At 36.6% G+C, this 15,801-nt stretch overlaps 1 protein-coding gene across 9 annotated transcripts in view; it reads right to left on the bottom strand.

Moving 5' to 3' along the window:
* The window catches only part of RBM33 (RNA binding motif protein 33), a 182,096-nt gene that overhangs the window by 126,927 nt on the left and 39,368 nt on the right, over positions 1-15,801 (bottom strand). For 7 of the 9 annotated variants that reach the window (XM_027841120.1, XM_027841116.1, XM_027841117.1 and 4 more), the window contains exons 5-7: positions 15,254-15,566; positions 11,342-11,458; positions 1,199-1,370 (exon numbers count right to left, since the gene is read on the bottom strand). In XM_027841120.1, coding sequence (XP_027696921.1) covers positions 1,199-1,370; positions 11,342-11,458; positions 15,254-15,566 — 602 coding nt within the window. The remainder of the gene's footprint in view (positions 1-1,198; positions 1,371-11,341; positions 11,459-15,253; positions 15,567-15,801) is intronic. The other 2 variants (XM_027841122.1, XM_027841124.1) reach the window with 1 other exon arrangement.

The raw sequence follows: 15,801 nt of genomic DNA, 5'->3' as shown, positions 1-15,801 counted from the left end.
AAAAAAAAACAGAAAAAGAGACAAGGGAAAGACACAGCATAATCAAAATCCAGAAAGTCCAGTGTCTAAAAAGCTAAGACAACAAACTTCTGCGGGAAGAATTCCANGAAAAAAAACAGAAAAAGAGACAAGGGAAAGACACAGCATAATCAAATCCAGAAAGTCCAGTGTCTAAAAAGCTAAGACAACAAACTTCTGCGGGAAGAATTCCAATTCCCCTTTTCACAATAACTGCTAGGCAAGTAGTAAGGTGTAGAAAGCATCTAACACCATATGCCACAATAAGCACAAAGCACTTAAGTGACCAAAATTTAAAAGTTACCCTTATTTTGAAGAAAAAAAATTGAAAGAACAAAAAGAGGTACCTTTCAGAGCCAAGATCAGAGGGAAAATTCATAATCAAACATGCATATAAGCAATCACAAAAAAAAGTTGTACATTTGAATTACAAAAAATTAAAGGAAACTTTTGTACAAACAAAAAAACGATGCAACTACAAGAAAAAACTGTCAAGACACTGGGGGGGGGGGGAGGGGAGCAGAATTTCCTTAAAAGTGTTTTTGTGGATCCTCATTACTCAAACTGCAGAAAATATATTTAGACACTATTCTTAAGAATATTTCATCTATTTTTAAACAGCATAGAATTTTATTAAAATCTTAACTACAGAACTGCTTCATATACACAGTTTATGCAGTGAATCAGCAATTATTTTTCTAGTAGCTCTAAGTGTCAAGATTAATTTCACTATCGCTAGTAATAAAATGGTTTCAAACGACATCTTTAATCAGCAAGTAAGAATGCTTTCCTCCAATTGAGACAAGCTGTCACAAAGGTCACCAAAATGTGACAGGATGGAAATTGCATTTGTAACTTCAACTGAAATGTTAATTTCACTTTAAAATGTTTTCTGAACTATGTCCAGATACTAAAGCAAAGGGATGTGCAAAGTAAGTGCTATTCATTTTTTAAAATGTTCCAATGCATGTAAATTATGTTTACATGCAAATAATTTTCATTGAAAATTGTTTACTAAATATAATTTGTTTAGCAAAAGAAAAAAACTGCAAACGTTACATGACATTGCTAGAAGGTCTTTTGCAAGCTAGCAAAACCTGCACTTATAGAGCACTTGACATCCGTTAACTCATTTACACCTCACAACAATCTTGGAAGGAAGGTAGGCAATAAATGTTACCCAAAGTTTCTGGAATGTTTCTTCTCTCTCTAGGTACATCTGAGAGCCTAATGACTGTTCCTTCTTTCCGTTCAGTTTTGAAACGCTGTCGTCCAGATTCCTCATCATCTTCCTCCTCTTCGTCAGATTCCTCTTTAATTTCCTTTTGGAGTTCCAGAGTTTCAATAGCTCCCTACATTACAAATAGAACATTTACAAAAAATGCAAAGAATTAATACCACTTCACATTACAGATTTTATGGTTCTCAAAAGGTAATAAAAATCCATGTTTATTTATGAAGGGTGCAAGCTGGAAAATGCCCCATTTTTAGCACCACATATTAAACATGGAATATAGTATAGGAAAGCAGTCTTTAAAACTTTAAAAGTGAGCTTTTTGAGAGAAACAGAGTCATCAAATAATATACTTGTTACCAATTTCCTGTTAACGTAAGAGTTATACCTAGCTACACTTCGCAAAAGACTGTTGTATTGTTCTCTGAAAAGTAGATTCCAGAATCCAAAATATGCTCCTGGAATTGTCTTATGTCATCCCTGCCAAAGTCCTAAACCCCAGTTTGAGGAACATTGAGAACAAAATTTAATCCCAACAATTATTTTTAATGCTGTAACTGTGACATACTGTTAACCTGTATCCCTCCCCTGAATAACGGCATTCCCATAATTTCCGTGTTAAGTGTTCATCTTAAAATTCCATGACCTCTATCACCACCCTATCTCTATCTTCTCTGATTCTCAGGGTCCTACAAACTACTAGGTTAAGATTTCATGTATGTGCATGTGCATGCACAAATCCAACAATGATGCAACACCAAAGTAAGCATGTAACTGCACCAAGGGTGTTAAAAGCTATGCCAGTGAAATTCAAGTCCAGAGGGGTTCTGCCAAGCTGCAGAGGCTTTAGACATGGATGTGGGTTCAAATATTACCTCTCATGCTTACTACCTATGTGACCTTGGGCAAGACATTTAATTTCTGTGTTTCTCAAGTTCCTTGTCTATAAAATGAGGAGGTTGGATTGTAGGGTTTTCCAGGTGCCTTCCAGCTGTAGTTCTCTGATCCTATGGGCTTGGCAGTCAGTCAATCAAGAAACACTTATTAAATGGCTGCTGTGCTAGACACTGTGCTAGATGCTGGGGACTCAAAGAAAGAAATGGCCCCCAAGTAACTATTCCATTTGAGTATACACTATACACATGTAAGCATATACAAAACATGTAGAAAACAAAAGATAATTGGGGGGAAGAACTAGCAGCTGGTGAAGGGAAAGTAAGTCAGAAAAGGTCTCACGGAGAAGGAGATCTTTGAGTTGAGTCTTAAAGGATGCCAGTGCATCTAAAAGACTAAAGTGAGGAAGGAACATGGTCTAGGTAGGGATGAAAACTACAAAAGAATAGACACAGGAAATGGAATATTGTGTGAGGAAGAGCATGGAAGTAAGCTTGGCCAGAATACAAAGGGTACACTCTAGTGGCTAGAGCACTGAGTCTAGAATCAGGAAGAGTTGAGTTCAAATCCTGCCTCAGATACTGACTAGCTGTGTGACTCTGGGAAAGTCACTTAACCCTGTTTGCCTCAGTTTCCTCATCTGTAAAAAGAGCTGGAGAAGGAAATGGAAAACTACTCTGGTATCTTTGCCAAGAAAACCCCAAATAGGATCACAAAGAGTCAGACACAACTGAAATGACTGAACAACAACAAAACCTTGTTTGAGCCTCACCAACAACCATGTGAGGTAGGAATTTTAAGTATTATTATCCCCATTTTACAGATAAGAAAACTGAGCTTCAGACAAATTAAGTGACTTGCCCAAGGCCACATTGTCAGGTGAGATCTGAACAGAGGTCTTCCTGACTCAATGCTAACTACTCTATGCCAGGCTCTGTACTAGGAATGAGTATACAAACAAGTATACATAGGCACATGCAAAAATAGATACAAGCTAATTTAGTGGGGTAGGATATTAGGAAAGGCCTCTGGTGGAAAGCAATGCTTAAGCTAAATCTCAAAAGAATTCTAAGAGGGAGCAGGGAGAAGGGAGAACATGCCAGGAAGTAGGCCCAGCCAGTGCAAAGGCCTAGAGATGTTAATGTGATATACAAGGAATCAAAGAAGCCAGTATGCTTAGACCATAAAGTCCATTAAGTAGAATAAGGCTCGAAAGGTAGTAAGGGGACTGACAGGTTGTGAAGGGCTTCAAAAGAGAGCGCAGTTTAGGGACTGAGAGTCACTCAGTTTTATCAAGCAGAGATAGCACAGGCAGAGTGGCAACTGTGAGTAAGGTTGGATTAGAGAACAGACTAGAGTAGGGAGGAACCTGAGGCAGGGAAAACAATGAGAAGGGTACTGCAACAGTCCAGCTAATAGGTGATAAGAATTCACATTAAAGGAAAGCAGAAGATATGTAAATGAAAAGAAGGGGACAGATGCAAAAGATGCTGCAGAGATAAAAACAGCAAATCATCAATAAAGAGAATAAACAGGACATGGTTGTGGAAAGATTACTAGGGCGATATGCTACAAAAGAATTCATTAATCACCATTCCCTGGGCCTCATCACCCACACAGTTCCAAATCCACTAATTGTACTTAAATCCACTTCTGGTATATTGGAAAGAGCTCACTGAATTTGAACTCAAGAGGACCTTACTTTACTACATATTATTGGTATGACTGTGGACAAGTCACTTAACCTTTCAGGACTTCAGTTAAAGGAAGGAACTAAATTAGATGATTTCTACATTTATTATCCATAACTCTCCAACTTGTTAGCAAGAATATCTCAAGAGGTTTTTGTTTTTATCTTTGTATCTCCACTGCCTAGGACATAGTAGATGCTTAATAAAGACTTACTGAAATGAATGTATAATTTGGATTGATTGTTGTCCCTTTTTTTTTTTGTTTTTTTTGTTTTAGGCAACTGGGGTTAAGTGACTTGCCCAGGGTCACACAGCTAGTTAAGTGTCAAGTGTCTGATCTGAGGCCGCATTTGAACTCAGGTCCTCCTGACTTCAGGGCTGGTGCTCTATCCACTATGTCACCGAGCTGCCCCCCACGCTGTCTCTTAATGATCACGGCTTCCAATTCAAACTATTCTCAAATCAACTATATAATATGCATTTTATACTGTATTTTGTCATGAAAAGGCCAGACTAGCTAAGTTCAGGAAGGTTCATTAACAGAAGCCAAATCCCTAGAAAATGAGTTTGTTTTCACAGTTAGGTTTTCTCATGAAGTAAGTTATACTCTATGGCACAGGATTTGCGTCAAAGATTCAGGGCAGACTGAGGAGGGGACCCATACCTAGCTAGAGGTAGTGTTCAAGGGTGACAAGCAGCCTCCAGGGTCTGAAAAGGAGTCTAATTAGACAGGACCTAGGAGTACTTCTTTCACCTTGATGATCTTAAACAGAGGGTAAGAGGAATAGATTTGTATGGAGCAAGAGAGAGAAAGGATGGAGAAAATTATCTTATAACTGAGGTGGGCAAGCACTGTCTACATAAACCAGGAGGAAAGGTGGTAGTAACAGCTGACACTTAACCTTTTCTCTCATCTGAAATGATTAAAGGAGGGAAGAATACACACACACACACACAGAGGATATTGGGTATAGAAATAGATGTCGGTAGACAACAGGACGGAAAAGGAAGAAAGGGGAGAAGGAGGGGGGAGAAATCACAAGGACAGATTAACGGAAAGATTAACCCTAAGCAAACAATCTCTAGGGATATGGGGGAAAAAAAAGCAGATCTTTTTGTAATGGCAAAGAACTGGAATTGAGGAATTGCTGAATGAATTATAGGAGATGCGATGGAATATTATTTTGTGGTAAGAAATTATGGAGGGGATGGTTTTAGAGAAGATGCAGAGTGAAGTGAGCAAAACCAGGAGAACACTTTATACAATTTATTATTAAGACTTAAGAATCCTAATCACTGTAATGGCCAACCACAATTACAGAGGACTCCCAATAAAATACCTTACCCACCTCCTAACAAAGAGATAAAGGACTCAGACTGCAAATTGAGATTTTTTTTAATGGACAGGGCCAAAATGGGAATTTATGTTGCATGCCTAATACACACACACACACACACACACACACACACACACACACACACACACCATGAGATCTTTTTTTCTTTCATAGTGGGGTTATACAGGGAGAGGAAGGATAAAGAGGAAGGGAGAAGGAAGATTTTTGCTGACTGCAAACAATTTAATTAAAATAACAACAGTTTCTTGAATCACTATTCCCATAAAAATTTTCTTCCAAGACAAATCCCAAAAATTGAAATTATTTGGGTTTCAGAGTTCTTCTGATTATATAGATTCAATTAGTTACCAAATTATAAAAGATTTTAAAGTACATTCAATTTAAAGTTTGAGATTAAATTAAAATCATATTTTCTTCTACCAATTACCCAGAAATATTTCTCAAATGAATTCTTCTTATTCAAATTTTATTCACTTAAATTTAGTCCCTTTTCACGTACTTTGTTCAATTACATTAACATTTATGACAAACACACATCTAAAATCCCCTTTTGCATCACAATAAATTTTACTGCATGAACACCACACAATGCATCTCAGTACTGCAATATGGCAAAGCAATTTTCACCACTGGTTGAAATATTCACAAGAATAAGCATACCTATCATTTTGTTTCACTAGTTAAGAAGTTACAAATATAAGGTATATATTCATTTTAAGACATAAAACATTTAGAAACTAATCAAACCATTTTGCTGTCTTTTATGTAAAGACTGCCAAATGATTTCAATGACAATTTAAAATTCTTCCTCTTAGAAAAAACTCATTTTTCATAAAATGTAGGCATGAAAGGGATAGCTCAGAAATATCACTAACAGAAATCCATTCTTTTTAAATTGTATTTTTTCCTCTCTCATGCTTTTTCCTGTATGTAAGGTCACCTTTCCAAACATAACCTAAAGTATCTACAAACACTATCTATTGTAGCTAGATAAATATAAAAGATAGTACAAATTTAGTCACATAATACTTCAAATACTTATACATTTAGGAAAATACATTGTTCATTCATCTCAAAGAATCAGTTTCCCCCTTACCCTGAAATAATGAAATCCCTCATTCCCCAATCAAAAACCAAACCAAAAAACTCTGCAATAAGAACCTGTACACAATCCAAAGAAGTTAATCTTAACAATCAAAACTTTTGAAAAGCTCACATTCTTATGGTCAAACTGCTAATTTAAAACAATAGCAAGTAGGTAAGGTAGCTGTGAAAAGAACAGTGAATGTGAAATCAGAAAACCTGGATTTGATTCTCAACTACAAATTTTTGTTAATTTCAACTAGGCTCGCACCAACGCACAGCAATCCTTTTACTTATTTCTCAAGATCCGTATTCATCTTTTTTTCCTTCCTTATAGGCCAAGTGGAAAAGGCAGTCTTCCTTCTCGCCAAAGGAGGTACCCACATAGTGCAGTGAACAGAGTGCCAGAGCTACAATGAGTAAAACCTGACTTCAAATCTTTCCTCAGACACCAGCAGTGACCATCGCCTAGTCACTTAACCTGCGCTGCCTCAGTAATGACAGCCCCTACCTCTCAAGGCTGTTGTGAGGATAAAATAAGATTGTAAAGCACTTTTCAAATCTTAAAGTGCTTAAAGTACCAGTTATGTGGCAGCAGATGGAGTGTCTGGTCTGGAGTTAGGAAGACCAGAGTTCAAATCTGGCCTCGATAATTACTAGCTAGGTGACCTTGGGCAAGTCACTTAACCTGTTTGCTTCATCTGTAAAATGGAGGTAATAATAGCACCTATCTCCCAAGGTTACTCCGAGGATAAAATGTGATATTATTTGTAAAGTGCTTTACAAATCTTAAAGTACTATATATCCTATCATTATTATTATTATTATTACCATCTTTCTCTCGAGTCTTCTCCTCAGTCTATGCACATGAAGAGTTTGAACCTATACTAATAAACCTGTCCTCGATGCTGCCATTCTCCTCAAGATATCTCCTATTCACCACAACATTAGTCAAAGTAGTCATCGCTCGATACTGCCATTGGCTAATTGCCCATTCCCAGCATTCTGCATAACCCATTGGTGGCCACTTGAGATCAAAGTGATGCAACACACCTGGCAAGACACCCCCCTACAGGAAGCATAATGTCATGACCTCACCAGTAGACAGGTGTGACAGAGCTGCAGTGTCAGAGGCCTTCCATGGGTGTAATATGTCCCAATGCATGTGAAGCCCATTTACATGTGTTTCCATGGTAGTAGGTCACAGATTCTGGACTAGCCCAGGATTCCTCTGACTCTCTGAGTTAGAGGCCGCCAGCTTTTTTTTTTTTTAAGAACCAGGCTTCTTTGAGCCTTAATCACACCAACACTAAATGAAGAAAAGTAAGAGTGAACGTTAATGCCTAGACTGACAGTAGCCGAACTATGATTCTTTTTAGACATTTCAACTGGTCTTCAGATGAAGCCATATAAAAATTTATTAAAAGCCCTACACTAAGACAAAGAAGAATTTGGTTCCAACTAGGAAAGGAGATGTCCTGGGAAGATTAAGACATGGTGAATAGGTGCTACATTTTGAAAAGGAAAATAAGCTTTAAGAGCAGAATATAGTTTCAAAATTTCTAACTTAATATAACCTCCTTGGAGTATGGGAACGCTTTCACTTTTGCAGCTGTACCCCCAGAATCCAACCAAGTATCTGGCAAGCACATAGCAGGAACTTAATAAATGCTCACTGCACGATTTTTAGGAAAACTCACTGAAGAAGGTGTTCAACAACTAAGGTATCTTAAAAATCACTTAGTTGTTTAAATTAAGTTCTAAATATGGTATTTGAAGTTTTTTAGGTGATGACCATAAAAAGGTTGAGAAATGGTGCTTTAACCACGAAAGCCAAGTCTATAAGGAAAAAGAACTCACCCAAATCCAACAAAACACTTAGATTGTATTTTTCAATTTCCAATTTCAATTCAATTTCCAATCCAATTTCAATCCAATTCAATTTCAATTTCCAATCTGCAAAATGCAGTTTAATTTACCATTTACTTCTTCCAGAACAGAAATTAGGAGATAAAAAATAAAGAAGGCATATGAAAGGTATAAAGAGACAGTATTGCTGTGAAAAAAAGTATCATCCAGCAATAAGTTACACTACTTTACCTAAGGGGTGTATCTGCAAGCTTTTTTTAAGTTTCTTTAAAGAAATTTTTTAAAAATAAACATAGTAGTATAAAAAAAAAGTGTCCTGTTTAAAGGTTATAATTCTACCATCTCTGTACATATAGCTATAGGAATATAGCCTGGACCTGTGATTTCACTGGTATAGGGAATTGCCAGGTGAAGCAACTCACTCAACCAATGCAAATAAGCACCTCCTCTGGAACTTTACAATCTCCAGAATTGTCTAAAGCCCTGAGAAGTTAAGTAACTTGTCCAGGGTCAAAAGAAATATGTGTAAGAAGCTGGTCTAGAATCCAGGATTTCCTGGCTTTGAGGCCAGCTGTCAATTACTACACCTCTCTCTCTCCCTCTTCTTCTGTCTCTCCCTGTCCCTCATACATAGTAGACACTCAATAAAGGCTTGTTGACTGATTTTTAATACAAACAAGTTATACTGCTAGTGTCTGAAATTCTAAGTTAAATTCCATGCTTCAGAAGGGCAATAAGAAGAGTATCAATGACTACTAAAACTATTCAAAGAAACTGTGGTCACTAGTTCAGGTAGAACACAAAAGATGAATTATCAGTGTTACATGACAAACGTTCAGGTATAGACAAAAGAACTGTAGACACCAAAAACGTGAGTGCAGAGCATTAAGACTACCAGTAACATATACAAAGTTTCCTTAAAAGATGAGGGTCAGCCTAATGTCAAAGTCCAAAAGTAAGCCACCACCCTAAACTATGACCAGCAATAAGAACAGAAAAACCATAAAAAGCATTTTATGTTTCTTTTCTATTCCCAAAAGTGCCTAGAATAATTGTAAACATTCATTAATTCACTTAAAATAGATTAATACTATATGCAAAGCACTGTTCTAAATACTACAGTAAAGTACCAAGAGTCAGTGATAGCTATAGAAAAGTAGAAAGAAGCTCCTTTGTATCTGCATCATCTAGCAAAGTGCCTTGCACACTGTAGGCACTTAATGGTTGTTAAATTGTAATGGAACTTGTAGTGTAGCTGGGTGATCCACAAACACCTACCCAATTGTGTGTTAGCACAAACTAACAGAGGAAAAGTGCTTGAGGGAGGCAGAGCATTGAGGACAGAGGTGGGGACACTGTTAGGTGCAGTCAAAAAAAAAGAAAGATAATTAAGACAACTTGGTAGGTAGGGATGGGAAGTTGTCAGGGATTGAGGGAAAGCTTCCAGAAAGTGAAAGCATTTGAGCTAGGTCTGTTAAAGGGATAAAGACTAAAGTAAAGGTATGTATGCAACTTTACTTGGGGGCAGTCCCCCACCTCCTCTCTACTGAGGAAAGAAATGTTTATTATTTGCTAATCAGAAGAGGGTGAAAAAAAATTACATCGTAATCCATCAACATTTTTCTGTGCTTGTCCTTTTCTAAGTCATGTACAAATACAAATGTTCTCTTTCTCTTAAGCTGATCATAATCTTCTTAAAATTCTTTTACCTTTCACTGAAAGGTTTATCAAAACCACAGAGCATCCTAATAAAGCATCGAGCTATGGTGTGCTGCTTGTGAATACAATGCGTAAAGGCTATAGCATCCTGTTGTATTATAAACTCTAATACAACACCACTCAGACTGCTGATACCAGAAGCCAATGGCTGGCATGCCTTTGCTGTAACACACTGATGTTTCATTCCCATTCTCTCAGCATACGTAGGGAACAGAAACACTACGCCTTCAATGGCACTAGCAATGGCTGCTTAGCCCTAAAGAGCAAATCCTTAATTTTTGTTGCCAATTCATTTTTTCCAGGTGATGAAACACATTTCTCTTCTTTGATACAAAGGTGGGGAACTACGGGTAAGGACTGTTGCATAGGCTATAAACTTCCTTGTCTTCTCTAGTTTTCCTTATCTGTTTTTCTTTGTTAAAGAAGGGGTTCAATTCGGATGACTGGGTTAATCAAGTAAAGTAAATATGGCAAAATGAAATGTGGTGGGAAAAAACAAAAGGCATCCAATTTAAATAAAAGCAAATTGTACACTAGAGGCATGATGGCATAATGGATAGGGCTGACTCTATTGTTAACCTGGGTTGAAGTGCTCTCTCTGACATACTACCTATATGGTCATGGTGAGTCACTCAACCCCTTCAATGCCTCCAGACAATTCTCTCAAACTACAAAATGCAAAGAGGCAACTCACCACAGGTTGGCGGAGAATGAGAGGAAGAAAGAGACACACATCTACCCCCTATGTGTACAATCTCAGAGCTAAAAAGGAGACAGTTGTCCAAATACTTTGCAAAATGAGTCACCTAAACTGTGGAGCAATGTCATTTAATGCACCTGCCTGAATTAAATCACCTAGGACTCTGGCTTTGGATAAATGACTCTACCTGAAAAGACAGAAAGGGCCTGGTGATAAATGAACAGGCTGAATATCCAATCAATAGATATTTTTGGATGGTTCTGGTCAAAAAAGACTTATGGCCTTAGAAAACTAGGTATAATAGGTAAGTTATCTATGACCCTATAATCATATGAGGCTACAAGATAATTCTGTGGTTTTTTCCTTCTCCCAATAAAAATGTTCCAGGGATGCTGAAGAGGTTAGTATCCATTTAGCCAATGTTTCACACCATCTATAATCTACAGGATCACTATTAACAGAACAACGACCCTGAATAATCAATAAAAGATTAAATGATACTTTAAGAAGGCACTGATGTTATATGGCAAGTTTTTAAAGTTATTTTAGGTTTTTTAAAGGTTGAGTAAAATACTCAGGCACTAAAATTTAACTTTCAGTTTTCAAAATGTCAGCCATCAGAATTTATTTCTGGAAGGCTCCACAGACAACTAAGACTTTTTTTTTTTTTAACTGTTATTTGTATTTTTTTTTCTACTAATCCTAAATAGAAGTTTTTACTTATAGTCTGAACAATGAGCAACTCTTTGACCTTCTTAAAAGATGAATAAAATACCTCTTCAGATTCAGGAGCGGCTTGGGAATCAGCCATCTCCTCTAATTCATCTTCAGCCACATAGTCTTGCTCTTGCATTCCTTGCGGCCCACCATAAGACTGCATGTATTCTTCATCCTAATAGCCATTAAAGAGAAAAGTTTTTCTCACGCATCTTTTTTTTTTTTAAACACGTTATCATCACGAATCATGCTGTCATTCCAGTAAACTTTTCTGGGGATAATGTACCTAGAGCCAAGTTCAAACAGTGTAAATGAGATGCCAAACATGTAGTAAATGAGAGGAATATCATGCTACCTAAATACTGACTTTTGCATTAATATTATAGCTTTTACATCCAGACTACCATGTTTAACAACTGATGCTTTTTCTTCCACGTCCAATGCTAAGGGAAAGAGTTAGTTCTTTCTAATTAAACAAAAGCATCTGCGTGCTATCAGAGAGAATTGAAGAAAACATTAAGACGACTAGAGGTCAACTTTCGATTGCCTGTATAAATATAATCCAAGCCTACAAATTCAATTCTGTTCAACAAGCATTCATTAAAAGCCTACTGTGTGCAAGGCTTTAGGCCCATTTTAGCCATTAGTTTCAACTCACATTCCCGCCTTTTTTTTTTTGTCAGAACTGATAATTATACAAACAAAATGAGCATGTTTTACTTGTACTCTTTTCTATCTGCCCTTTCACATTCCCTGGGGTGGTGAATCTCTTTGGTATCCCTAGCAACTCTTCAATGAACAGCAAAATGACATAAACGTAGGTAACAGGAAAGGAAAAGTAAGCAACCTAAACAAGACATTAACTAAGCAATCAGTCCTTGAATAACTGAGAATTAGTTGTATCTAATTCTGGTCACAGTACTGTTTAGTCAACATTGAAAATAAATGTACTTAACTTAACAGAATTCTTCCTTCTATCTCCCAGGACTGCTTCACAGCTTTCCACTTTCCTTTTTTCACTTTCCAGAAAATACTAACCTCATCCAATTAATCACAATGGATACCACTAGATGTTATTCATGACAAGTGCTATCTCAGAACTGCAACTAAATCCAGACTACGAACGATGTAAAATTAAATTTTTAACCAAAGACATAAAGGAATATAGTTCAATTAGCTAGGTACTCCACAAATAACACAATAAAATAAAAATCCAATACTCTCTACATCTAAAATGTCATATACAGTTCATTTTTTCCCCTGCAATATCAAGCCAATATCAGTAATAAACTTTATATGCAAAAGATCAGAAAACCTAACCACCATGCCCATTTACTAATAAATGTAATTACTACACTTTTCCCACAAAAAACCAAAAACCTAAATGGTAAGTCACAAATTGACTCTGATTAATAGTATACCCAAACTTTTGCAAATTTTGATGATCTTGTGCCTCCATCTTGTCCTAACTGCTTGGTGCCAAGCTTCTCCTCCTGATTTTATGGCCAAATACCAGCAACGTGGCAAATGTCTAAAATAAACAACACTTCAGTAGCAGAACCAATACTGTTTCTGTCATGCAAACCATACCCAATGAGGGCATCACTTAATAGAAAAAAAACTATTATTAATTTTCTTTATCACTATAAGACAGCACTTCAGACACACACACCCTTCCCCAACCAGGTTATTTCCATCGCTAAGCAAACATTACATATATTTCACTCCTAAGTCTGATATACTGTCATGAACTTCCATACCAAAAACAAAAACAAAAAAACAAAAAAAAAACAAAAAAAAACCCAATTAATATACTATGGCAAGTGTCGGAAAGTCCATTTAAAAAAAAAAAAATTACGATGCACATAAAATTAAAATCAAAGTGTTAGGGTACTGTGAGGCTAATGAAAGAAAAAGCTAAATCAGCTAAATTGCCTGAAGGTCCAAATTTTACTATTTTACACAGGATCTCAGGACAATTTTATTGACAACACTACAGACCTTATGCTAAAAGAATTTGCTTTATATGAATTCCTTTTACAGCAAACTCTCCTGGGACACAGGTGAGAAAATTATACTACATTTGAGAATTCTGTCTTTCCCTAAAGAGAATTATAGAATTTTAGAGCTGGAAATGGACCGTAGAGATTATATACAGGGGTTTTTAACCTAGGGTATGTGGAAAGATTTTTGGGGGGGAGGGAAGAAAGTGAGTGAATTTCGTTGGGAAAAAACTTCATTTTTATTTTCACTAACCTCTAATTGACATTTAGCATTTCCTTCAATTTTGAATGTAGACAAGAAATGCTATTCTCAGAAGGGATCCACAGGCTTGCCCAGACCAAAAAAAGGTTGTAGTTAAAAATCACTGGTCTAGTGTAACTCCCTCATTTTACAGACAAAAAAACAGAGTCAAATAGTCACTAAATAAAAGTAATTTAGCACATTAAAAAGATCTCAGAGTTAAAATCATAGCTCTCTTCCTTCTTCCATTTAAGAAAACAATTAAAAAGGATGTACTCCACAAGGTACTTTGTATACTCCTACCACAGTTTCTAAACTCCAATCCAGGAGCTATGACTACAGGTCCAGGAAAAAAAATCAAGACTAGCTTCCTTTAGGTAGTCAGGGAAGGGATAAGGTGTCTTGATGACAGCAGTAGAGCTAGATGGTAAATGAGAAGAGAAGAGGAGTAAGCCATGTGGAAAGCTGACTAGTCGGAAGGAGTTTTGAAGCAGAGATGGGGGGGGAGCAGAGAGAAGGGAAAGGAACCAACCATCACAAAACCAAAAAGAGATCCAGATGCCCAGAAAAATGATACTGCAAGTGATCCCACCACTCCTTCCACCCCGAATAGCAATCCTACTTCCTCTCCCTCTACCCATCATCCCTCATTCATCCACAACAACCTCTTACTCATTCCCTGAAATAACCAACTTCACTATCCCCACTATCACTACTCTATCATCTTTTCCCTTTCTCAGGATCCCTTCCCTTCCTCAATGCACACCCAGCTAATATTTTGGGGTTTCATCATTAAAACCATTGTGTAAAGACAGGTAAACCTTAATACATGCAGATGTTTGCATTAAGAGTGAAAAATTGAACAATTATTCAAAATATATAGGTTATACCAACTCGACACAATAAAATCACCCATAATTTCTTTTAAAACTCAGGTTACACCTAAACAATTCTAACTAAATACTATCGAAAGACACAGGAATGAACTAAATGACCACTTCTGCAGTACCTGAAATAAGTAAGATTCTATTACAAATATGATCATTGTTTTTCACATTAAACTTCTTATAACTGTTTATTTAGACATTTCTCCTTTGTAACCTCAATAAGACATGTGAAAATAACTTAACTTTATTGATACGAACAGGAAAAACCAACAGTATTTCTTTTCCTAAAATTAAAATCAGCACAATCTCTGCCACCTTGATTACAGATACCAAATTATGTGTGTGACATTTTCTAAACTAACCTCCAATCTCTTTATTCTGTTTTAGACAGTTCTCAGTTACAAAAAAGATGAATGAGCAGGACATCAATCACTCTGGAATATTAGCACCTTAAAGATGTCTTTAGCAGGTCAATAATCTTTTCACCTTCGAAGGACTTTATCAGATCTTGTCTAAAGCCTGGATAAAAGCTTTTGCATTAAGTACTTCTAGCAATTGGCAGTGTATCTCCACCACACAAAGCTGTTTTCTTCCTTATGGACACAATCCTCAAGGTCATGATTCTCAGCAGCTTTCCAGCATGACAAAGAAGCATTACCTACCGCCAAACAAGCTGTCAACACAAACTTTGTCATAGCCTAGATAAAGAAACTGGCAGACAGTGATAATAGGTCTAATTTCCCTCTCTCCCAAGGGAAGTAAATAGATTTCAAATCAGTCTAAAAACCTATGCAAAGAAAGAAATGTTATCTTTGGAGGTATAAAAGAAAAAGACTCACTGGAAATTCATCTAGAGGTTCATTGATTTCAATGTCTAGCACTTCATCATTGTCAATTTCTTCCTCCCCCTGTTCTTCAACATATTCTATTTGGTCTTCTGTCAACTCAGCATCATGGCCTTCATACTGTTCTTCTTCAGCATAGTCTTGAGGATACAATTCAGATCCATCAGATTTGTGATAAATCATTTCATCCTCTCCTTGTTCATATTCCGATTCATGTTCTACAGACTGATCATTAGCATTGTCAGAGAGTTCAAACGATGTAACCATGCCGGATGTAGTGTTAAGACTAATTGTGACACCCTGAGAACTAGAGTGGACAAACAAAATGAACCATACAATTAGACACTAACACAAAAAGCTTATCAATTATTTGTTAAAAGATTTAAACCATAGCTAGTGAGACTTTAATACAATGAATATGCACATGATTAATATTTCCTTAAGCAATGACCTAAAATAAAGTTTGACACATTTTATAATTTATTTCAATAAACCCATCTCTTGTCACACACACACACACACACACACACACACACACACAC

Source organism: Vombatus ursinus, unplaced genomic scaffold (assembly GCF_900497805.2).
Source record: "Vombatus ursinus unplaced genomic scaffold, bare-nosed wombat genome assembly UNPS02014852.1, whole genome shotgun sequence".
Taxonomy (NCBI): Eukaryota; Metazoa; Chordata; class Mammalia; order Diprotodontia; family Vombatidae; genus Vombatus; species Vombatus ursinus.
Note: the sequence above shows the minus strand (reverse complement) of the source record. Positions and strands in the feature narration are given on the sequence as shown.